Source organism: Odontesthes bonariensis, chromosome 6 (genome assembly GCF_027942865.1).
Source record: "Odontesthes bonariensis isolate fOdoBon6 chromosome 6, fOdoBon6.hap1, whole genome shotgun sequence".
NCBI classification, from domain to species: domain Eukaryota; kingdom Metazoa; phylum Chordata; class Actinopteri; order Atheriniformes; family Atherinopsidae; genus Odontesthes; species Odontesthes bonariensis.
The window spans coordinates 36,809,899-36,834,722 of record NC_134511.1 but is presented as its reverse complement, the minus strand read 5'-3'; the positions used below and the strand labels follow the sequence as shown (position 1 = coordinate 36,834,722).

The 24,824-nt window shown below is 40.3% G+C and overlaps 3 protein-coding genes and 1 long non-coding RNA gene across 5 annotated transcripts in view; 3 read left to right on the top strand and 1 right to left on the bottom strand.

Moving 5' to 3' along the window:
- Positions 1-8,225, top strand: part of tcf7l1b (transcription factor 7 like 1b) — a 30,643-nt gene extending 22,418 nt beyond the window's left edge. Inside the window, exons 5-12 of one of the 2 annotated variants that reach the window (XM_075468618.1) lie at positions 2,467-2,602; positions 3,066-3,168; positions 3,679-3,762; positions 5,904-6,044; positions 6,157-6,316; positions 6,403-6,510; positions 6,675-6,726; positions 7,310-8,225. In XM_075468618.1, coding sequence (XP_075324733.1) covers positions 2,467-2,602; positions 3,066-3,168; positions 3,679-3,762; positions 5,904-6,044; positions 6,157-6,316; positions 6,403-6,510; positions 6,675-6,726; positions 7,310-7,800 — 1,275 coding nt within the window. In that variant the 3' untranslated portion in view covers positions 7,801-8,225. Of the gene's footprint in view, positions 1-2,466; positions 2,603-3,065; positions 3,169-3,678; positions 3,763-5,903; positions 6,045-6,153; positions 6,317-6,402; positions 6,511-6,674; positions 6,727-7,309 lie in introns of both variants that reach the window. The other variant, XM_075468617.1, reaches the window with a different exon arrangement.
- Positions 8,226-11,855: 3,630 nt separating this feature from the next.
- On the top strand, positions 11,856-16,255 carry tgoln2 (trans-golgi network protein 2). The gene is made up of 4 exons (XM_075468615.1): positions 11,856-12,064; positions 13,418-14,313; positions 14,927-15,010; positions 15,098-16,255. Exons 1-4 carry the CDS (start codon positions 12,010-12,012, stop codon positions 15,101-15,103), a joined length of 1,041 nt encoding a protein of 346 aa, XP_075324730.1. The 5' UTR covers positions 11,856-12,009; the 3' UTR covers positions 15,104-16,255.
- Positions 15,612-17,728, bottom strand: LOC142382588 (dual specificity protein phosphatase 18-like). Its single transcript, XM_075468616.1, has one exon. The coding sequence runs from the start codon at positions 17,681-17,683 to the stop codon at positions 17,141-17,143; it is 543 nt and encodes a 180-aa protein (XP_075324731.1). The 5' UTR covers positions 17,684-17,728; the 3' UTR covers positions 15,612-17,140.
- Positions 17,729-19,103: 1,375 nt separating this feature from the next.
- Positions 19,104-24,446, top strand: LOC142382586 (uncharacterized). The gene is made up of 3 exons (XR_012769939.1): positions 19,104-19,602; positions 20,039-20,481; positions 21,019-24,446. It is a non-coding gene; the product is annotated as an uncharacterized LOC142382586 (long non-coding RNA).
- The last annotated feature ends 378 nt before the right edge of the window (positions 24,447-24,824 follow it).

The following is a 24,824-nucleotide window of genomic DNA, read 5'->3' as shown; positions in this document are numbered from 1 at the left end:
CCCTGTCTTTCCTGGAGTTTTGAAAGGCCTCTGAGCCTCCCACCCAGAATCGCCGAGCATAAAGACACACAAAGCTGCAGGGTTATTCAGTTTGTTCTAAGCTCTCTTCCCCATCGGCTGTTTGCCTAGTAATTCAATTCAGATGTGCAGGATCCAAAAACATGTTTGCTTGAATGAAATCCACCCCTCCACCCACACTGACCAAGGACTGTGCTTTTCTTAGCGCCATTCCAAATTGGACAGCCAAGCAAGGTACTGCCACCTCTGCCTTTTTAGCTTCAAACCCTCCGACAGACAAGTTCTTTCTGCATCGCCTCAGAAACTTTCTGCTGAGTTTTTTTTTTCTTCTTTTAAAACCTTCCTGTTACTATGTCAAATTACTGTAAGACCAACTTTGAGTGTTTTTACTTGCTAGCTGAGAGTTATGTGCCGCTGCATACCCATACGCAACAAGCACATCTATGTAAAGAGCATGATTTCTATCTGTCAGCGTAGATACCATCTGGTATCCGCTCTATCGCGTAGATGTTTATATTTAAAACAAGGCTCATGTTCCCTGTGGTTTTCTGATTACACTTTGCTCGTGGATCATGAAACCAGACATATGACGCTGTCATGGGCTAAAGGAATATTACCTCTACACATAAACTAAGTCAAAGAAGGCATTGATGCATTAGTGTTTGGAGCCATTAGTCTGGTTTTTCAATTTTGCAAAACCACATTTCATGCTCTCAGGAGTCTAGAGAGCTTAATTAATTTGAATTAGTTTCAAACTTATGCGGACTCTGATTGATTTGATTAAAAGTTTTACCCCTAAAGAGAGTACCGTAGTTTACGTGAGAATGTTGCCATCTTTATTTCAAAAGGAGAACTCTTTGCAGGTAGGACACAGGTTAGGACATTTTTTTCGTGGTTCTGCGCTTCTTTTTTCTCCACATTTTCTACGACTGCTGAATTGAAATGCATCCTTGAGTTCAAACTAGTTCCTTCAAACTTATGTTTAGAGCACACGATTCATGTATTCCAGGATGTGAATAATTAATGGGCATCATTTCAAATTCTCACTGAACTCCTTTCCAAAATGTGCTGGCACCCAGGTCTAGAGGTCTCAAACAACCCTCACAATATAGGAAAAATTCAGGCATATTGTACATGAAGTAGAACAACAAAGCACAACTCAAATATACATGACATGTGGGACCTGGGATTTTAACCCAGTAAGTCAACGCTATTTCTGCCATGGACTTTTATCAAAGCCTTTTCTGTGTTGTGTGAAATGTGCGCGCTGCACATCGTCAGTTGCTTTCACCTTATGTGCTCACAGTCTGCAGAAACCAAAAATGTCCTGAGCAAAGTGGTCTTAATATAGCCGTGTTTAACAGCGGTAAATATTTTCCTCACTCTGTCCTTACTCATTCGCTGAAGATTTAAAAGGAAGAAAAAGTTGGACCTTCCTTTACAGAAAAAAAAACATTGAAAAAAAAGCCAAGATTTGGAACAATTCTAGCAAGAGAGTATACATAAGTCTCAATGCAAACCTTGTTCCCCAGCAGACCACGTTGGAGAGAGACAGAGGTTGAGAAGGGGGTGGGGAAGGATATTGAAGAAAGGTTAGCCTGGAGGAACAAGACTCCTTTCTCCCCTCCCACCCCTTGACCCTCCCATGTGACAAGTTGAGCCAACAAGTGCTCTATTCAGCCAAGCAGCCAGGGGAAATGACTGCTATGCTGAGCGCTGCCTAATGAAAGTAGAGACGCTGGTTATTATTATTGTCTTCATCATCCCTGTAGTAGCTATAGTACAGGTCAGATCCAGCAGGGATGTGTGCTTTTTCTGATACACACAACACTGCAAGTGAAAGGAAGTTTAATCTCTACACTGTTTGTTATTCACATATCTTAGGTTTTACAGAACTTTTTACGTGGTTTTCCAACATTAGAAACATTTGTAACCCACTCATGGTGGTGGTTGGAGTCAGACAGAGTGGGAGATAATGTCTCCACATGTTTATGGGTATCCAGTTTACTTCAGCTTGATTGTGTTTGTTTGTGGCTTGCTGAGGCAACTTTTGGACTTGGTGGCACTGTTGTTTTGCTTGTTGGACTGAACAAACAGTTCTCCCCTCAACTAAATGACTGTAATGATCTTGGCATGCGTCTGCAAGGCTTTTAAATGCTCCTTGGTGCCGGTCCAGATTGCATCACAGGGCTGGTCACACGCATAAACTGTGATGTTTACCATGGAGAGCATTCACAAATGAAGACCTATTAACTCAAGGCATTGCTCCTGTTTGTTGCAGTTACAATCGTAGAAGCTTTGATGCATATAAAAGACACAAGCAACAGGCAGAGAGCAAATATACAAAAATATAAAATGGAATAACATGCCTCTTCTGACTATCACTCTGCTTCAAACATTACATGTCCGAATTATGCTCACCTCCAGCTCTCTGTGTCTTCTCTTTAGTCCAATAAGGTCCCAGTGGTACAGCATGCCCACCACGTCCACCCACTGACGCCTCTCATCACCTACAGCAATGAACACTTCTCCCCTGGCACGCCACCATCACACCTCTCGCCAGAGATCCTTGACCCAAAGACAGGTAAAGTTATGGGTGGAATTTGATCTACATCCCTGTACATTGTAGAACTAATACTCTGCATAAAACCTGTCTGGAACATTGACAGGTAGCAATAAAAACTGTAGTTTTGTGTTTATGGAGTGAAAATGTTAAAACGTTTACAGAGACCATAACCCAGGATCTGTTATGAGTTTGACACGGACATGATGTTTTCTAAAAAGGAGGGACATTGCTCCTCTGGTCGTTTTTCAAGAAAAAAAAGAGATGATTTGTTTTGTTTGAAATATATCATGCAAGTTTCTATGGATTATTTTTTGTTTGTTTGATGTTAAATTCAGTAAACTCAACACCCCACAGAATTACTCTACTAACGATACCCCTTTTATTGTTAGATATTGCCTTGATTAGGTCCTCTTTGTCGCCTCATCCAGTGCGTGTGACATGTTAAAGAGTCTTTTTCTCTTTTCCTCTGGGGTTCCTTCAGGTATTCCTCGAACGCCTCACCCATCAGAACTCTCTCCGTACTACCCCCTTTCTCCCGGTGCTGTCGGTTCGATTGCACACCCTCTAAGCTGGCTCATGCCACAGTGAGTTCCTTATACTATAAACTGTCAACAAAGATGTAAGATTTTGTTTTGTGTGTAGATATAGATATTCATCCAACTGATTAATGCGTAAGAATATGTTGATAACAAATACATCACTATCTTCAGCTTTGTTCGATTTATAATTATTTGCACTTTCTGAAGAGTTACACATTGTGACTCAGTGATAATATGCAGCGCACATGAAGAAAAATAGAAATTAGACTAATTCCGACATTTTGTATTAAACTAAGTTTAATGGTGCAATGTCTTAGAGCAGGTGCTCCATATCATAACAATAATAAATAAAAATATTTAAGTGTACCAGGAGGAATTTCTGAACATTTATGAGTTTTTCTACGAGTCTGAGAATCAATTGCAACGGTTGTGTTCCACTAGCAGGGGATTTGAAGTTGATGAGTGGAGGATTAGTGCTGGTGGGTTAGCTGTGAGCTGTGTTTGATCCACCTCACACTGGAGCTTTCACTGACTTTGTCTACCTCTGTCTCACAGGCAGGGCCAGCCCATGTACTCCATCCCTCCGGGGGGATTCCGTCACCCCTATCCAGCGCTGGCGATGAATGCATCGATGTCCAGGTGAGTGGATCATGTTCAGTAACACCCCCCATCCCCCCCCCCCCCCCCCCCCCCCCCAAAGGGAGACATCTGATACGTGCTGCTTCCATGACATGCTGTAATCACATTTCACCTGTTTCTTTGCCAGACTGTAACAAAATAAATGGCTGGCATGCAGTCTTAAACTTCTATTGTTCACATTGTTAGAAGGAATGAGTAAATGTTATTATGAAAGGAGGATGCTTGACATCTCCCAGCCTCATAAATTTAGGATCTGAAGCTAAATTAAATAACATAGCTCAACTTGAACAAAACACTGTCAGATCAGGAGCAGGCACTAGTGTCGAAACTACAAAGGGATACAAGGTCTAAGTCTGCAAGAGACAGGTTCAGCTTCTTAAATAGACTGAACGTGTTATTGGCATTCAGCACTTCTCTTCTGTCTTCTCTCTCAGAGCTAAACTTCTATGGTCAGGCCAGAGTTCTGACACACGCACACACACACACACACACACACACACACACACACACACACACACACACACACACACACACACACACACACACACACACACACACACACACACACACACACACACACAAACAAACACACACACACACACACAACACACACATAACTCAGAGATGAAAGAGCTGAGAATCGATTACGACAAATCAAAGCTTATCTGAACCCACACGTCCCATCAGACTAAACTCTCTGACCCTCTGTCAAAATTGGAAAGATTTGTAGCGAGCCTTCCGGTGTTAGTAAGAGATTAAATATTCAGAAGGGTCTCTGTGATCAATAGCATGTGTAGCTCCATCCTGATATAAACTCACAACAATCAGAACATACCTCATGAAAGTGTGTTTTTCTTCTTTTTGTTGTTAAATGCAATAGTTTAACCAATAACCACAGTTTCAGTTTTTGATTACATTTAAATGGTTTACATAAAAAGTGAGTAAATGTCATGATATGTTATGTTTCTGACATTATTAATTGCACAGAGGAATTGGCTAAGAAAATGTCTTATGGAAACTGTATATAACTGTATATAGCAAAAACAAATCTTATGGCAACCGTATCAGTAAATGGGAAAATTTGTTTTCATGATATGAAGCTTGAGCACATAACTTATTTAGTGAAGAATAAATAGGATGTTTACATAGTTAGCTGCTTAAGGTTTGTTATCAAGGGAGATGATAGGGCATATATGTGTTTATACTTAATGAATTATTAAGTTAATCAAATTTTTTAAAAAGGCCAATAAAACACAAGTTGAGAATTGGTTCCTCTATTTTTTTTTTTTTCAATATAAACATATTTATTTTTCTTTAGATCAAGAACCAGACAGTGAACATTGGATGAGAAGTTAAAACAAGCTGTCAACTACCTTCTCGTGTCCCAGTTAGTAACCTGGTTTAAAAACAATAGAATGGTCTCTTTATATTGGTTAATTATGGGTTGGTCTTTAGTATAAAGTAAAACATATATTGTATGTATATCAATCAATCAATCAACTTTATTTCCAGACTCAGGGTCCATTTTCAAAAATCAAAACACAGTACATAGACAATACATAAAGACAAACAGAAACACACTTATAAAAGACACTTGTACCAGTATACTGTGGATTGTGTCTCATGACAGCCTAGCATGTTAAAGCACTTAAAAACAGAGTCATTTTCCAGTCTAACATTAATTCAAGTGCGTGCTGCAGGGTTATAGAGCTTAATTTTCTCCTTTGTCCATAACAAAGCGCCTTTGTATTCACAATTGGACATTGAGTGAGACACTTTGCAAAGGTGTTCAGTGTGGACGGCTGTCAGAACACTCTCCATGGTCTGGAACATGGTAGGAAGAGAGGTTTCAGGTGTCAGTGCCATGCTATCACCATGGTAACACCACACTCTACTTTTCTTCAGCCGTTGGTGAATAAAGGGGCTTTTGAAAAAGTCTTTATTTGAACAAAAAAGCAAGCATGGAACACATTGTGTGAATGAATTTAGTCTAGACAGAGGCAGTAGGCACAGTGAGTTTCACCTGGAGGCTAAGGCTGGGCAGTAATGTGCCAAATGAGCCGGACTTTTTCTTGTCAAGTCGACAGAGGTTCACTGTTAAACCCTGACTGTTAAAATGTTGCCTTCTTTCACCCTCCCAGTTTGGTGTCCAGCCGTTTCTCCCCTCATATGGTGACCCCTCCTCCGCACAGCCTCCACCAGACTGGCATCCCCCATCCTGCCATCGTCTCGCCTGCCATCAAACAGGAGCCCTGCGGAGACATCAGCCCCTCGATGCATGCGTAAGGACAATTCAAACAGCTGTCAAAATCGGCCTCTGTTCCTGCACATTATTCGCCCTTGTTTGCTAAAATTTTCCATTACTTCTATCTTTTGAATGTTTCGAATTAGCAGGAAGTCCCCCGTTCCTGCCAAGAAAGAGGAGGACAAGAAGCCTCATATCAAGAAGCCTCTGAATGCTTTCATGCTTTATATGAAGGAGATGAGAGCCAAAGTGGTGGCAGAGTGCACTCTGAAAGAGAGCGCTGCCATAAACCAGATCCTTGGAAGACGGGTACAGAGCACTGACACAGACATGCGTGCGTTTGTAACCGTATATGCGTGTGCATGTTTTCAACAGTCCTTTGTCTTGGTCCACAGTGGCATTCTCTGTCAAGAGAGGAGCAAGCCAAATACTATGAGCTGGCCAGAAAAGAGAGGCAACTCCACTCCCAGCTCTATCCTGGATGGTCAGCACGAGATAACTATGTGAGTGACACAGTTAAAATGAGAATCAGTTCTGGCATCAACAAGTCGGAGAATTTAGTACAAACAGACTTGGTTTTGACAATGTCAGTAAATTATAGTCACTGAATCCATGAACTGTTTCGTGATGAAAAACCTTTGTTAACAGCATTGTTTTATGTGTGCAGGGTAAGAGGAAAAAGAGGAAGAGAGAAAATAAACCAGACTCAAAACCAGAGGGTAAGAGGCCTTTTTCTTCCTGGCTGCCTTTATTTATTTATTTATTCTAGTACTTCATAATCAAAAAGAAAGAAAAACTAACAGCAAAAGCTTTATTTGTCACATGGAGCCCACATGTAACCTGAAACTGCATCTTTGTTCTCTTATTTTTTTGTGCCTTTTTTAAAACAAATGATGTCGCTCACAAGCACTTACTATCTTTTTCCCTGCTTTTTTGTACTTTGACAAGCAGCTTATGAGGTTCAGTGCTAATAGTGGCAGGTATGTCTGTGGTGGTGCAACCAAAAGACCACTGTAAAGTGACAAAAACAAAAGCCTAACACTTGCACAGCGCACATCTCGTGTCATGTTCTTTTTTTGAATCATACATGCATACCCATTTGAATATGCCGTAACATCCTGTTTCACTCTCCTTGTTGTGATGTGTTAACGAGTGCATACGAAAAACCTTCACATCATGTTGATTTTTTTAGAATGGCTCATTCACCTCTGTCAGCTGTATCATTGTGGGACTAGACCAGATGTGAAGCAAGCAGCAGAGCCATAATTCAGCCTGTTCAATTCTCCTTTGTTTACCCCCCAGACTTCTCGATCAGGAGTAAGAAGCAGTGCGTGCAGTACCTGCCGTCGGACAAGATGTGCGACAGCCCCGCATCATCTCATGGAAGCATGCTGGACTCACCGGCCACTCCCTCTGCAGCCTTGGCCTCCCCTGCTGCTCCTGCTGCCACTCACTCTGAACAAGCCCAGCCGTTATCGCTCACCACCAAACCGGAGGGACGCATGCACCATCACTTCTCCCTACCTGGGAAGGCCTCTGGATCCACATCCTCCTCCTCTTCCTCTTCCTCCTCCTCCTCCTCTTCCTCCTCCTCCCATCCCACCATCTCCATCCCTATTGGTACTTCAGGTAGCCAGTCGAACACACCTATCCTCACCCGGCCAATCCCCTTCACCTCTCTGCACCCCTCCATGCTCTCCCCCCCTTCCCCCTTCCATCAGGCAGCCCTTCACTCCCATCATTCCCTGTTCCAGTCACAGCCCCTCTCCTTGGTTACCAAACCAACTGAATGAGTCCGCAGAGGCAATTTTCTCTCATTTATTGTGCTGTATATTGCTTTTCTTTAAGATAGGTATTAGATCAACATTTTTTTTTCTAAATAATGAAAAGGAAGAAATATTATTGGTCAATATTTGACTGCCTCCTTTTCTACATCTCTCAATGAAAACAAATGTATTTTTTGTAAAGTTTACTGCAGAACTGGGTTCTTTTTTTGATGCATTTATCCAATGAACCTCTTGTATAAAAGAACCAATGTACATAAAGTTTCTTTATAAAAGCAAAAAGAAACAAAAACAAATTTCCTTGTTAGCCAAAACCCCAATTAATGTTAGTATGAACCTAAAGTCCTAGTCCTGGCCAATAATTGCAACCCCCTTTTCAATTCACGCGTGTGTGTCCCTTCTTTGACATGTTAAATAAACATTTGAAATTGTTTCTTAAAGAATATGTCTCTGTCTTCTGTCTGCTCATGTTTTTCTCATTTAATGAAGAAATTTTTCTAAAATAAGTTAATGTGGTTTGGAGTAATATACTCATATTAATCACTATAATGCAAAATGAATTAAGAATACCTTTATGTAAGAGTAGTATAATTTTATCCCAGACATACTTAAGTTGAAAAAGTACACACACACACACACCTGTTGTCCTTTTTCATGCTAGCGTTTTGCTTCAGTTCTAAATAGGAAACATGTTCATAAAAACCTTGTTGATGGTGGTGAGTACTTTAATGTTTAATAAAGCAGAATGAGGCTAACCACACTGGAAAATGAGTGCTAGAACCAGCAGGGTAACAAAATTTCAAGCCCAAAATAAATACAAATAAAAAAATTATAGACATCTGCTCCATCTTGGAGTATAGCGTCCCACAACAATGACTGAAAAGCAGGTCAGCCCGATCCCAGCACAGCAAAGCATGCTCCGGTTCCCTGTTCCTTTTGCACTTTTACTGCATCTTTATTCACCGTTTGGCACACTGCTTAGACTTTAATTAACTCAGAGGTAATGGGATGGAGCCCTTGGGATCTCATTAGGCATTTCAATTAGTGAAAAATACACAAGGTAGGTTACAGTTTTTGGTGGCTTTGGAGATGACGAGTTGTGCCAGGGATGGACCAATTATGTGGGAGCAGAGGGGGGCTGGCCTGGACGAGCCCATTGAAAACTGATTTTAAGACTATAACATTCTGTTATATAGATTTTAGATTAAAGGAAACATGATATGTCCCCTTTTCACAATATGACATGACATGATTTCCTGAGGTCTTAAAGAAATTTCTGTGACGTACTTTTGTTGAAATAATAGAGACACTACAGTTCTTTTTCTTTAATTAAGCTACACTTCTGTTCAGCTCAGTCGTTTTAGAGTGACAGGGTCTCTACTTGACTTTGCAAGGGAGGTACGTATGACTCAGATTAAACTTATATATAGCAGTCATTATTTATCATTCATTTACTGTTAATGTTTTGTGACGCAATCAGTGGTCAGTGAAAAAAAACAAAAAATTGCCTCCTCATGCAGACTCTTAAAACCACAAACAGATGGGGTAAGGATGTGTTTCTGTTTTGGCCCTGATAGAAGCACCAAACTGTCAAAGTGTGCCTCGCGCTGTTTTAAGCAATCATTAGCCATAATAAGTCTTTGCTTGTTTGCTACGTCGTTTCAGGCACAAAAGCCACAGAGTCTCTGGTGCCACGGCTGCCTATTCTGAGCCACTTCACCAATCCGTCAGTAAAATTACAGATAATGAGTTGTCAAAACAGCAAGCAAATGTGTCTCCTCATGGCCATTCGTTGAGCGAATTCAAGTCTCTCAAGAGTGTGCCTTTATTGTCAAACTCACACGCTTACCTGTGCATTCTTACTTATTTTCATCTAACTTTATTGAAAAGAATTACATCAAAGATAAAACACGACTCTGACAACCTGACAAATTTACTTATTTAAGAAAAAGTGATCTTGAATACGAATTCAGTTTTATACCAGTGTTTCTCTAATGCAGTCTATCTGCATGCTGCGCCACTCAACATCTGCCATGTAAGCACGGGGTCAGAGTTAATACATGTTAATTTTTGCTCATTAAATCCTTCCAATCTCTTGCCAAGGTTCTCCTTTTTTAGGGGCTTCCCTTTGATCTTGAATTTATTACAGGTTAACCATTTGATTTCACTAGGGTAAAACTGTAGCTAAATCTTTTATCTGTGTTTATACAACTCAGAAAAGTACCCATAGAGACAAACACATGCATCAGCATCACTTAGTCCACACTGTAAGTATTGATACAGATGGTTTATGTCACTCTGTTCAGATTAACAACCACATGAATGTAATAAGAAATGGTTGATCCTATATCTGCCATTGAATGCATGACCTTACATCCCCACTAATAACAGGATGCTGTGCTAGCTTCACATGTGGTTTCCCAAAGTGATATTAATTGATTGTTTCTGTAACATTCACTGAGCTTAGCAAGACACAGCTGGTGCCTTTGTGGCGACAGGTATGGCTGGCTGTGAGCTTAAGAACCTCCTTAATGTATTATTCATACCCGTTTGACCTTAAAGATGGAAATGCAAATGGGTGTCAAGAATGAGAGGGATCATTGGACTTTTCAAATGTCAACTAGCCTTCCACAATTAAAACATATTCATTACAAGAACCCACAGGTCTCCCACACCCTGCTGAGATGTAAAACACCTCCAATTAACATTTAGATCATTATCTCATCTCTGAAGACACCGCACACCTCCAGTTGTAATGTCTGCATTATTGTTGGAGTTATCAGGAGAGAGACTGTTAAGGTATTATTACTAATAAGTGGTACCGTACTTTCAAGCATTACTACTGTTCCATTGTCTACAGGATTATTATAAGAGAGTTCAGTTAAGATATATGAAATAACTTATTTATGAAAACTCCAATAACACACACAGAGATATCTGTAATCTGTAATGATGAACAAATGTATTTTTTTTAAAAGTTTGCTGTGTATATCAATACTGCCATCTGCTGATAAGGTCAAATACTGCCACAACTGCCACATGTAAATATCCTCTCTTTCAACCTGAGAGTGGCAATAACTCTAATACTACGTCCTCCGCTTTGCATGTGTTGAATATATTGCAAAAAATACATAGACTACATATGGATAATTTTGGGTTTGATGCTTTATCAGAGACATCTTTACTTTTACAACTTCTTCTCAGCCAAACATAGTGGAATATCAGTAAAAAGGGATGATGCAGTCCTCCATACTTAAAGAAGAGTGTCTTTAAAATAAAGTAAACGCAGCTACCACATCCTCCCAATTAATGTGTCTCTGTACCAAAAGTCACTGACACAAACTGCTCCAATCATCTGGCTGAAACGTGCCTTGCCTGTTTTGCTCATACATGAGGTTCCTCAAAACCCCCCAAAAAAACAGCTACGTGTGCAGGCATGTGAAGCAAATGTGCTGTGGAAAAGGGGAAGCAAAACTTTACATCTTTCTTTAAGCTGTTGTCATACATTTCAGTGATATTTGAGTAACAATGCATTTTGGTCCTATGTGTCGGTCACTTCAGTCATTTTTGGATGCCAAATAGGACATAGAATTTGCTAAAGAGGCCGTGTACTGCTTTTTTAAACAGATGCACAATTTGTTGTCTGCTAAATTTGGCATTCATAGAATTTGATTTATAGAATTTTCAACTGGATTTGATTAACATCAGTGATTCAATGTCATGAGGCTATGTTATTATTAAAATGTCGAATTTTGAAATAATGAATCTTGATTGTCTGTTGTACAGAAAGCCGAAGGGGGTTTGTAACCAAACTGGTGATCTGACAAATTATTTATAAGTATACATACAGTGGAGGCATCAAACTCCTCATGTTCTACTAGGCAGTGTAACTACTTTAAACACAGTTTGATAAAATCAGCATGGAAGTAAATGTAATGTATTTAAGTAGGTCAGTTGATCCTCTCAGCTGAGACCTAAACTTTCCTGCTCTGTAATATCATCTGTCAGCCTGTAGGCGGCAGTAGACGCAAACTGTGTTTACAGCGGAAAAAGAAGAAGAAAAAGGACACTTTGTACACGGAAGCAGAACAGGACTTGTCAAAACCTCCAACCTGTCGAGCTGCATTTGTCAACGCGGATTAGTTCCTGAGTTGAAAGAAGAAACAGATTAGTTTTGACAGTTTTGAGATACTTTAGTGTGTGGACACAGTGGAAGCAATGAGGGCTGCTTTTCTGGTACTTTCTATATGTCTGTGCTGGTGCTTGGTCAGAGGTGAGTGCAGTTTAGTATCGTTGTCATTTAATCATTCATTATTTGATAGGTGTTTACTTTAATCATAATTCCTGTTGACTCATTTGGCTAGTAGCCAACAGTTATGGTACAGAACAAATCTTACTTTAGCCGTCATTTGCCGCGGTTGCATTGAAATAAAATGAAATCCTATGTTTATTTGATAGTGGTAAAATGTACAGCAGGGACCTAGGTCCCTGCTGGTAAAACAGTACAAAGAAATACTCCCCAGTTTTTCGTATCGCTGTGTTTTGTTTACCGTTGCCAGTTTCAGTGGATCATTTTAGAACTCTGTTTAAAGTTTGCCCAAACACATTGTTAGATCTTAGCCGGTCATCTTGGGCTGAGAATATTTTTCCATAGTCCACAGCATGCTTCATTATAGAGAGGCAGTTAGTGGTCACAGGTGGTATTTTACAATCTATTACTGCTCAGCCATAACTATATGATAGCTAGAGGAAGTCATTGTCAGACAACCAAGAGAAAGAGATAATAGGAAGCTTTGTATAGCAAGATTAAGCCTAAAAATTGTTTAACTGGATTGTGTCATATTGTTTAAATACACTTACAGATTACACTGTGTTTATGTCCGTCCTGGATAACAAACAATTCAAAGCTGTTTTTTCAGAGGGGAGAGGCTGTTTCCTGGTCATAATGTTATCTGGATCACAGCGACTATGATCTAATAATCCAAACAAATAGGCTGAGTGAAATTAATCACTTGGGGAAGCTGATGCAAACTCCTTAGAGTGTCGTAATGTCTTTTATTTCTCTTTAAATGGGAATGTAAAATAAGAAAACATAAACACAAAGGTGTCTTAGATTCAGAGCCAAGATAAGTAATTGTTGGTAGTTTTAACAAATGCCAACTTTTAAGAGTCCCTGCAGAGGATTTTGATGTGCTTTGTGGTGTACTGTATGTATTTCCTGTTCACACCAATCGGCACCTGTAACGGCAGCTGATCTCTGTCGGGGCCTCATTGAGTGTAAAGATTGGTGATCGTTCATCATTTATCTAAACTGTAAAAGCAGCAGTAAAATCTCTAAATCATTTGCAAACCTCTCAGGGAGTTTGTGAAGGGCAACAGGTTTTGGTGTGATATGGTCCTTTCTCACAGTCGGTGTTAAGCCTGCCAGCTCCTGCAGTTAAAACTCAAACTCAAAAATGTGCAATGGATATAACGAGGCAAACAGAACGAGGTCCAGGAATGTGTCTACTGTAACATTTTACATAATAGATGTCGAATACACATTATCAGCAATTATGACATTTATTGAATTACATTCTATTGCTTTACAAGAACTTAACTGTTACTTTTCTTATTCTATTATTAGCTCAACCAAACGACAATCCAGCCGAACCGAAACCACAAACTACAGAGGGAAATTCCGGCTCAGATGAAAAGAGTTTGGCTCACGTAAATGAGACAATGGTTCAAACTAAACCTGCACCCATTACTGGCAAAACGAAAAAAGCTGAAACCACAAAACAGAACACATCCGCTGATCAGATTGATCCGCTTCTAGCTACTGTCAACACAGATCAAAAAGCTGACGAAAATGCCAAAGCAACAAACGCGGATGAGCAACAAGGGCAGACACCTAATTTGCTGCCAAAAGTAAACGAAGGCAAGGAGACACCCCGCCAAGATGAGTCAAAAGGAACTGGAACTCTTCAAGATAAAAATTCGGTGAACTCTATAGGCTCGGACACCAATCACATTGTCGTAGAGCCGGGAAAAGGAGATGCTACTGAGAACAACGAAGACTTGAACAACAAGAAGGAAACAGAAGGATTAGAAACAGATAAAAAGAAGGAAACCGGAGAATTAGAAACAGATAAAAAGAAGGAAACCGGAGAATTAGAAACAGATAAAAAGAAGGAAACCGGAGAATTAGAAACAGATAAAAAGACGGAAACCGAAGAATTAGAAACAGATAAAAAGACGGAAACCGAAGAATTAGAAACGGATAAAAAGACGGAAACTGAAGGAGATGATGCCAGTGACAAAAATAAACAAGATGGAGAAGCTGGTGAGAAAAATGAAGATTTGAACAACAAGAAGGAAACAATGGAAGAAGACGAAAACAGAAATGGAGGAAGTGAAGGCAAAAGTCAGTATGACCCATCTGGAATGAAGGAGGAGGAAAACAGTCATTTCTTTGCCTACCTTGTTTGCACTGCTGTGTTGGTTGCAGTGCTTTACATCACTTACCACAACAAGCGCAAGGTACTTGTGTTATTATTCAGGCCTGTCTGAGGCATATGTCTTTTTTCCACTCGCAGACAATAGTGTGCTTTTGGGTTGTCTGTTCAAAAAATGATTGAAACACAGCTAGTTATGTTGCAGATCTTTTTTCTTTATTCCCTCATTTAATTTTGATGACCGTTACAAATGTTACAGTAAAAATGCAAAAATATATCAAATGAATCAGTTCCCTGCTAAAAAAAAGTCTTAAAGCTTATTTATTTTGTTTCATGGTCAGGTGAGACTGATGCGTCCTGTCTGTGAGGTAAAAAGGTAGCTAGAGTCGGTGTCTGGTTGGCTTACATTAAAGACTGGAAACAGCAGACACCTACAGCCACAATCTGACCTACAACAAAAGAAGTTGTGTACATGCAGCACATGTGGGTTTTCTCTATTTAGAGCAAAGCTGTAGGCAGTAGCTTCATTTTCACTGCACAAAGATGAGAGTAGCATAAATTAGCCCACTGGGCTTGGGAAAATACAAATTCCCCTAAAAGAAACAATTTTTGTGGTATGCTGGAACTCTAAAATATTTTCACTTAATTGTCCAGGTGAACTTACAAAAAGGATTTGTATTTTCTTTTTTCACTCGCAGATAATAGCCTTTGTTTTGGAAGGGAAGAGATCCAGATCCACACGTCGGCCTAAATCCACAGAGTACCAGAAGCTGGAGCAGCATGTAAGCTGCAGATGTGAAGAAATGCTTTTCTAATAGTTTTTCATTACAAAATGTTTTGTGACTTTTAAATCGGTTGTTTTATTCCAGATTTGATCCCAGAGGCAGGATCTGAAGCCGTTGCCTGGAGCGGGTGAATACACAGCTTCTTAAAAAGGAGGAAAGCGGATCCTGGTGTTGGACAAGTCTTGGGTGTACAGCACATTAAGTTCACCCTGTGTTAAGAAGACATTCTTCTATTTTGTACCTTTAGATGTTTATTGCATGACTATGCAGATGACACTGTTGCCTTATTGAGAGAATTGGTAAAGTGAAGGTGAAGTGAGCATGCAGTTTTTGCACTTGTGTTTTTCCACGTTTTAGGCAATCTGTTAATTTGGCCTGCTTAAGGTCCTGACTCAGGATGCATCTGTGGCAAATTAGCTGTTTGGGTCCCAGTCTTCTTTGTATGGCACAGAAAAGATTGCAACATGTACCTAAATGTGCCATCTCACAGTGTCAGATATTTGTGTTAATGGCTGTTAATTTATGTCCTTTAAAGCAGTGTGTTTTGTAATTAGTGTTGCAGGTTAATGTATATTTGCCTTTCTCTGGCCAGTTTCTGTTTTTTTTTTTTTTGTTTTTTTAATTTTTAAAAAACTTTTTTTTTTTTAAACTTGAACCACTTTTGTGTTGGGACTCTAATCTGAAACGGTGATTGAAGCATAAAAAAAGTAAGAGGGGACTGCTCGGCTTTGACTACTGGGAATGTGCTATTAGAACATGGATTTTTGTGGGTATCGGCCACTAATACACATGGTTTAAGTTTTCCACTTGTGTAGATGTGCGTTTATGTTCAGAAATAACAGATCTGTGCCAAATTGTGAATGATATTACTGTGATTTAATGTGTGGCTCTTGTGTTGTTTGTTTGTGTAACAGTTTCTTTCTAGCATGAGGTGGGCAAAGACAGTAGGCTCTATAAAAAGAAATGAAACTCTGTTGCTTCTTGGCAGGAGTAAGCCCATATTACCATTTAGTAGAAAAGATGTTTTTATTGAGAAATTTTCAAAGGATATTGAACATATTTATGTATATATTTTAAAAGACATTCCTCTAGTGCTTCAATGAATTTAGACACCAGTATTGCACGCTGTAATGAAGACATACAAAAAAAAAGTAATCTATGTCATAAGGAATGACTTTTCAAACATCAGTTTGATAGAACATGAGTGCATATCCCCAAATAAAAGCTGTTTTTTGTACTTTCTCTCCTGATATGAACTGGCTCTCTTAAGTGCTGAAGAGTTTTGAGGTCTGTTTAGGGGCTATAATCTGACATGGTGTGGCAAAAGTAACAAAAGAATGCCAAAGACTAGTGCTGCACTCAAAAGACTACAAGATATCAGGTAAAAGTAGTCATCGTCCACAAAATAAATCCAAGGGCCTGCCACTCGAGCACCGGAGATGGAGAATATCCTTTTTTCTTTTTTAAACTAATTTTCCTCCAAGCTTTTTGTGGAATATTGCATTTCCTTTGGCCTTTTACTTGTTTGAGGTCAAAAGGCAAAAATAGTTAGCAACCATTAGTTTTTACGTGACATATCTAAGTGATGCCATACCTTACTGTGACAGGAGCAAGGTGAAAGCCAAACACGTCCTGTCCTAACTTCCTGAAAGTTCCCTTAAAAACTAAAATGTGTCCTGGTAAATGTGGGCTCAGTGCGCAGGTCGCCGCAGGTAGTTTGATGCTGGAAAGCAGTTTTTTTTTTTTTTTACTTCAAATTCAGGTGAAACATTTATCTGCGCTCCACAAATATGAGTTCAGAACAGATGCAAGATGGAGGATTCTTTTTTCTTTTTTTCTCTCTAAGCTTCAAGCCACGTGACAACTTGAATGAGTGGCAGGTTGAAACCAGAGGCCAATAAGACAAACGTTTAAACAGCAGTACATTCATATCTATTCGGAGATTGAAAAAGCATATACTTGATGGAATGTTTAAGTACAATTAGAAAGGTTAAATCATCCCAGTGCTCATTATTATAGAGGCCCAGCATTAAGCCTGTCCATCCTTAACTAGAAAGTTGTTTTGTGGCTGATGCCACAGTATGTGAGCACCAGGTCCCCTCCATCTGTCAGCACCAAAACGTCTCCTCAGAGAGGCACCATGTTCCTGGCCTCCAGCTCATATAAGTCAGGTATCTCTCCAATGGAAGAAGACACCATTCGGACGGAGCTGCACCCACGAAGCTCCGTCTCGTACTGGATGAGCTGCTTCCAGAAGCCATTATTCGGCCTCACCACGGGTCGACAGCTCCTCACCTGGCTGTGGGCCTCCAGGAGAGTGGCCCCGCGGTGCCTCATCAGATAAGCCATGCACAGGGCTGCCGAGCGGCTCACTCCGGCGTTGCAGTGCACCAAGGTGCGCCCGCAGCGCTCAGCTGTAGTCTCTATTTTATCCACCACCTCGTCGAAGTGGTCTCTAAGAGAAGATAAAGGGGAGTCAGAGACCGGGATGTGGATATACTCCACACCTGGAGGAGGGGAGCGGCTCTTGGTCTCAGTAGCATTGATGATGCAGGTTATCCCGTTTCCTGTCAACTGGGAGGGGTCACAGGCCGCTTTGCCGTTACTCAGATACAGATGCTCGGTGACCCGGCACAGGCCCGAGAGACCCGTGAGACCCGTCTGATGCATGACTTTAAATGTCGCAAATTTGCGCCATCACATGTCGCGAAGGATGTTGTATATGGCAACCGAGGAATGCCAAACTTACACACACACGTGCTTGGCGCCCCCAGCTGGCAGGCGTTTGTATTACAAGGGCCAGATCAAGAACAAAGCCACGCAAATGGTTTTCAGTGGTGTTCATTTTCAGAGTAAAAACTAAACTGTCAACACAGACCAACACAAAGCATTGTTTTTTCCAGGCCTACATTTGATAACTACCCCATTTACAGTAATCGCTCGTAATCAGCAGAGGGAGGTGAGTGGAGACAGAGAGGACGTTTTTTTAAAATTTATTACACTTTATTGATGATTTTATTCAAACTCCGTGTCTCATTGAAATGCTTGGCAGAAATAGTATACTGTCAGTATTTCGCAGATACTCAAAAACTGCACAAATACTAATTTGAGGGAAACGTGCCTAAGAGCAGCTCCCTCAAAGCACACTGCTTTGCATGTTTTCCATGCTTCCCTGGCCCAGCTCACCTGATTAAAATGAATGAGTCTTCATCATCCTTCTGCAGAGCTTAAATAGCTAAAGAGCTGATCCATTTATTTGAATCAGGTGTGTTGGAGCAAATACACATGGAAAACATGCAGGGCTGCGTGCCATGAGAAGCAAGGTTGGAAAACACTGCCTTATTGTAGCAAAGTCTTCTCGAGTGTGGTTTCAAGGTGGTGCTGTACAGGCTCTTGTGTATTTACTCTAATCTTGTTCCTTTTGTATATTTATTTTACTAACTAAACAGATGTAATGTAGATAACTAAAGCCCTTATGTTTAGGATTCTTGTCCTTCTGAATAATAAAACATCCAAGTTTTAATGCAGTCGGCCAAATCTTTTGTCAGATATATGATCAGTGAATGCCAGTATGTGCCAGTTCCCCTGGCAGACACACATGCCAAATGACTTAGGAGGTGGTAAGCTTTGAGTTGAAAGCTGTTTCTTTTTCTGCACAAATTGTTTTATGAAATAAAAGCTTTTATTAATCAAAATGCAGAACTTACCAGCAACTTCTCTTGGGTGTTTTACTTGTCAATCTGCTTTTAAGTGTTCTGAGCATACCTCCCTGTTTAAAATGTACCCAGGTGTTGATCTGTTGTCATTAAATTCACTATTTGCTTTGCTAACATTTAATCCATCTTTACTACAGTTTGTGGCAGCTTAAATCTTTCTTTCTTTATGTGTTTCTTTATGTATGTCACAATAGGGATTTATATTGTCTAAAACAATCTTCAGTGTAAACCTTAAAATGTGAGCACTTGACCGTAAATAGGAGGCAGAACAAAATAATAATTGAACTATGTACAAAAATAAGTAGACCACAGCACACGATTACAGCAGAGAGCTGTGCGTCTTGATTTGAGGTGGTTGCGGTGCATTAGCTGCTGTGCCTGCAGACAGTCCTCTGTTGCCCAGGAAACACAGATGGTGGATAGAGGGGGGCGCATACAAAGGAACATAAACCTGTGGCAGCAGCTGGGGACCGAGACCGCTGATTAATTCAGGTCTGCGCAGGCTGGCTCAGTCAAAGAAGCCACTGTTCTCAATAATACCTTCAGCTCATTTGCTTTGTCCTGCGGCTTCCGTCTCCACTTTATCTCGCTTTGCCTGGACTGGTCCCCGGTCAGTACGCAGCTGTTGGCACTCCCACATCTGCTTGTCTCAGCTCGGCAGCCATGTAGAGGACTCTCAGCCTTACTTGCGACTCGGTCAGAGGAGCGAACAGCTTTCTCCTGCGGGCATCATCACTGCGTTCACCCGTCGGATGTGAGCACGTCGAGCATCTTGCCCTCGGGATGGGAGAAGAAGACGAAGGAAAAGAGGCAGCGATATTTTCGCACCGTGTGACGCTGCGGTACAGGTGCATGGAACCTGAAGATCACTGGGTAGGGGACAAAACACATTATTTATCATTGTTCTGTTATAGTTTTACATTCAACTTTAAAAAAAAATGTTTTTCTGTGATGATCAAATTATTTCAATTGGACTGAGGATGCCCGTTCTTAAACAGGTTACACACTGACTTCCTGAATGCAGGAGGGCCTGTGAATCCACAATCCAACACTGTATGGTTTATGTAGATATGGTTATTTACAGAAAAGCTATTTCTGACCTTGGTTTAGGCACTGCTACTCAAGCCATATACAACAATAACATGCCTACATGGTCTTTCATAAGCAGAGTTAGGCTACAACACAAATCTGTGTCACCATACTATTTTGCATTGATTTGCCAAAGCTGAGGCAAAGTGTGGCATTATGAAAACTGTTAAGCTAATAGATTCCACCAGCTGATGATATGTTAAACTTATTTGGTTTTTAGGTACGCTTGTAATGTTACGTGGACTGGATTCATTTTCAGAGCAGCTGGCATGGCACCTATAAGGACGATGGGAGGATTCAACAGCAGGTGTTCCGGCTGGATCGCCTCTGTTAAAATCACAAGGGAGGTCCATTTTCTTTTTAGATCAATTGAATAACATTAAACCCACAGTAGGTTATATTTGAGTGAAGTCAAGTAACTTGTTTTATCAGTCTTGCTTGTCTCAGATGAAATAAAAAGCAGAGGACATGTAAGAACATGTAGCTCGATGCTTTTGGGCATCTTGGGAGGACAGCTGGGTTGCGTCCCACTTTTCTGCTGCTTTGTGTTATGTCTTCTTCTCCAGTTACACTGATGAAAAAGCAGACAAGGACTCGACAGAACCACATTGTATCCCTGGTGGCATCGCTTCATCGTCCTCTGCTGTGCTGCCTCACTGACCGGTACTGGATCTGTCAGATTTACACCACTGTAACATTTATTTCCCTTATATTCATTTTACACTCTACACTGTGACTTGTTATATAAGTCTAGATGAATACAAACTGCAGGGCCAGTTTTTATGGTTCCTTTTGCCCACATGCAATATGTGCCCTTGTGTATTTGTGTTTAGGTTCTGCACTGGTGGAGATTGTGGATAAATGGCAAACAGAGATTAGTTATGTGTTAAATCACTGCCATATCTCCTGTTATAAGCTGCTGTCCTCTCCAGGATTATGGTAAAGAAGGGAAGATAAACCAGCCTCAAAGTACAAACCATGACAAAATCTGATTTACATAATCCACGTCTAAGATTCAACATTATGCATGATAATTCCAGAAAGAAAACAAATATGTCCATGTTCATCAGAGCGGGGCAAAAATGCGTCTTCTAACAACATGTTGTATAGAAGAGATCAACAGGAAAATGTTCATGCTATGATCGGAAAAGCCTGAAAATCTAAGTATCATTCAGTGTATCTGCACTGTTTCTCTTGCAGTGACTGACTGACGCATGGTGCCATTTCAGCTGTCCTGGACCTTGAGAGGAAGAAAATCCATTTTAGAGTTTCTTCAACAAGAGACAACTACTGCTGCCTCTGTTTATCAGTGAAAAGAGATGATAATTCAGCCATTGCTTTGCATCCGTTATCCATGTGATAAGATTTAGCAGGAAGGTGGTGGGTGGTGTTCAATCCCTTCCTGGCGTTTTTTTCTTTGTCGTTTTTTCGCCCCCTCTCTCTTAACTGCTGATGTTTTCTTCAGCTGACCTCTTTACTCTGTCATCTGGTTTACTTTATCCAACAAATTACCCGATTCTCCCTGAATAAGACGAGCCTCACTAAAAAAAAGCGTTTTGCCGCTTGCAAGGCAAGGCAATTTTATTTATAGAGCACAAATCGTACACAAGGCAATTCAAAGTGCTTTACAGCTACATAAAATCACAAGAAGGCAATAAAATCATTCCAAAAAAACATAAAAATAATCATTAATTAATTAATTTAAAAGTGAAGAGTGCAGATAAAATACTTTCAGGTGTCATATGCACAGCTAAATAGAACTGTTTTCAGCCTGGATTTAAACATTGTCAGAGTTGAGGCCTGTCTCACATCTTCTGGAAGACTGTTCCAGATTTTAGGAGCATAAAACTGAAACGCAGCCTCACCTTGTTTAGTCCTGACTCTGGGCACCAGCAGGAGACCCCTCCCTGAGGTTCTCAGAGCCCGAGTTGGTTCATATGGCTCTAACATGTCAGAGATGTACTTTGGCGCTTGACCATGAAGAGACTTGTACACAAGCAGAGCTGTTTTAAAGTCTATTCTCTGAGCGACAGGAAGCCAGTGCAGAGACCTGAGCACTGGACTAATATGGTCGTATTTCCTGGTTCTAGTCAGGACTCGAGCAGCAGCGTTCTGGATGTACTGCAGCTGTCATGTTTAGAGCCCAGTGAGCAGGCCGTTACAGCAGTCTAACCTGCTGGAGACAAACACATGGATCAGTCTTTCTCAGTCTGGTTTAGACACTATTCCTTTGATTCTGGCAATGTTTTTTAGGTGGTAAAAAGCTGCTGATGTTACAGATTTAATGTGGCTGTTAAAGTTCAGGTCTGAGTCCAATATTACCCCGAGATTTCTAACTTGATAATTAGGTTTTAGAGAGAGAGTCTCAAGGTGACTGATAACACTTTCTCTTTGTTTCTGTGGGCCACAGACAATGATTTCAGTTTTGTCTGAGTTTAGCTGGAGGAAATTGTTTCGCATCCACACACTGATCTGTTCGATGCAGTGACACAGTGTATCTACAGGCCCGTGTTCTCCTCCCGTCAGTGACACGTAGATCTGAGTGTCATCTGCATAATTGTGGTAGGACACATTATAGCTGCGTATTAGCTGCTATTTTGTGCTTCATTTTATGAAAGCTACCATGTATCAATACCAGATCCAGACTTGGAAAGTTGTTTTATGTCAGGCATGTAAGGACAAAAATATTGTATGGCAGAGTGTATAACAATGACTGTTTTCCACCTTCTAACAATGTGTGATTCTCACAGTTTTGTTTGCTGAGAAACTGCTTAAGTTTGGTGTGATTCAAACTGAATATTTTTACAGCACTATTCACAACACGTTCTGTAGTGTGTGTGTGTGTGTGTGTGTGTGTGTATGCGTGTGTACGTGAGTGTGTTGGAGTGTCTGTGTGAGTGCATGTGTTTCTTTGCATGTGCTTCATTTGCGTAGGCGTTTGTACTCATATGTGTGCATGTGTGTCACGTTAGTCTGATACAATGCATTTGTAATGGGCCTGAAGCTGAAACTACAATTACTACAACTACTTTTACTCTGGATGTGCCAGATAAGGGTTAAAACATTATTTACTAATGATTTTTAGCATTTGTTAGAGCCTCACTAGCAGTAGTTACACTTGTGATTTAGATCACAAGGACGTCATTGGAAATTAGGGGTATGCAGTTTTCTAAATGATGCCTGCTGGCTTGAATTAAACTGTCCTGATGCCAGCAGCGCCATCATTTAACACTTAACCAAATTACTGAAAATGCTAACAATTATGTGTAAATAGCCTTTTACCCAAGCCTGGATTGTACTAACAGTATCTGACTAATATCTAACAATACTAATGTCGGCTAACAATTCGAGGATTACTAACCTGTGTTGAGAATGCTGACGGCTTGCATTTCTAACCCACTGACTAACCCTCTGCTTTACGCCCGCAGTCTAAGGCACACACTTCTCTCGAATGATCCTGCAATCCTTCTGTTAGAAATTCCCTATTCAGATTAATTATTCGAGGAGAAAGGATGCTCATTGAAAAAATGCTACAGGATGCGAGGAAGGGTTTCAGGACCTGGAAAGGGAACACTTACTGACCGCGGGAGAAAAAGAACCGCAGCTGATGTCAAACTGGGTTGACCACATACTGAAGGAGATTTTTTTTGAAAATTTGATTTCTAATCTGATATCGAATAGTTTCACTCCACAGGCTTAATGGACAACTTTTAGGGATCAGTTTTTAGTATCTCTGAGCGTGATCTGTGTGGTCAACCTCTGCAGGTTAGTGCCTGGCTTGCTGTCATCACATGTTGTACAATAAGACAGAAGCCACGCAGACCTCAGCTCTCATACTAACCTCTTCTGGTGTCGATACTAACAATGGTGAGGCTCTAACAGTCAACCTGTCACGCTTACTAACATCTTGCTGTTGTTTGATTATTAAGTAGACTGAAGCATGTCTTGTAGTACCAGTTGTGTTCATGAGATCACATCACACAGGAATTGTTGTCCAAAACATCTTCTGGTGTGACAAGTGTGTGGTTTTAACGGGCAATCCAACAAGGAACAACAGAGGTTTTGTCTCCTAAAACTTAGTTACTAACCTGAGGAGCTTTTCGAAGCTCTCTGCAAACTAACACACTAACCGACTAATAATCTAACAAAAACTAACTATAACCACTGACTATGTGCCTAATGAGAGAATCGGTGGCACACCCTGAAACTAAAGAGCTGCATCACTCACTACTGGTTTTAAGAGAAATGTTTGTGCTTGACTGTGTGTTTGAAGTGTGTATGCATTTGTACAGAATGTGTGTATTTGTGGAAATGAAAAGTTTTGAACTCAACGACTTAATACCTGATTTTGTCCTCATAAACAATCTTTTGATATAGCAGTACAGATTTTATTCTTCAGATTCATTTGGGCTAGTCTCCAAATAGCTTTATATATCAGCTGAGGTGAGCATCAGAATATGTATAAATTGTAATGAACAGCTGTGAGCTTCCCAAATAAAACACTGTAGAAAATCCACAAATATAAGAAATGTAAATGGATACAACTACTTTTGTGTCCCCTTGTTTATCAATTGTCTTAACTCTACACCTTTGCTATAAGATGTTTTCACATTAAAGTAAAGCATGTATTTGGTGTATTGTGTGTTTACTGAACTATGACATACATGAAAAATTTAATGGATGCAGGCAACAGCCACTCCACAACGACGGAAGTTGCATCCGAACTCTGTTGATGAACATGTAATCTGCATCAATCAAGAGAAAAAAAATATCACTTTCTTTATTTCTATGGTGATCTGTGAGATCTCAATACACAAATTTAAGTTGTCCGTATTAAGTTGTAGTTTGACTAAAATTAATTGGGGGCTGCTGGACTCAAACTTTACCTGTAACTTTAACTATAAAGCATTCAGTCTTAACCTGGTCATTAATTCTTAACAATAAATCATGCCTTGCACCTAACCAGGACCCTTGAGACATTTTGACTCATTAGGACCAGGTTTTGG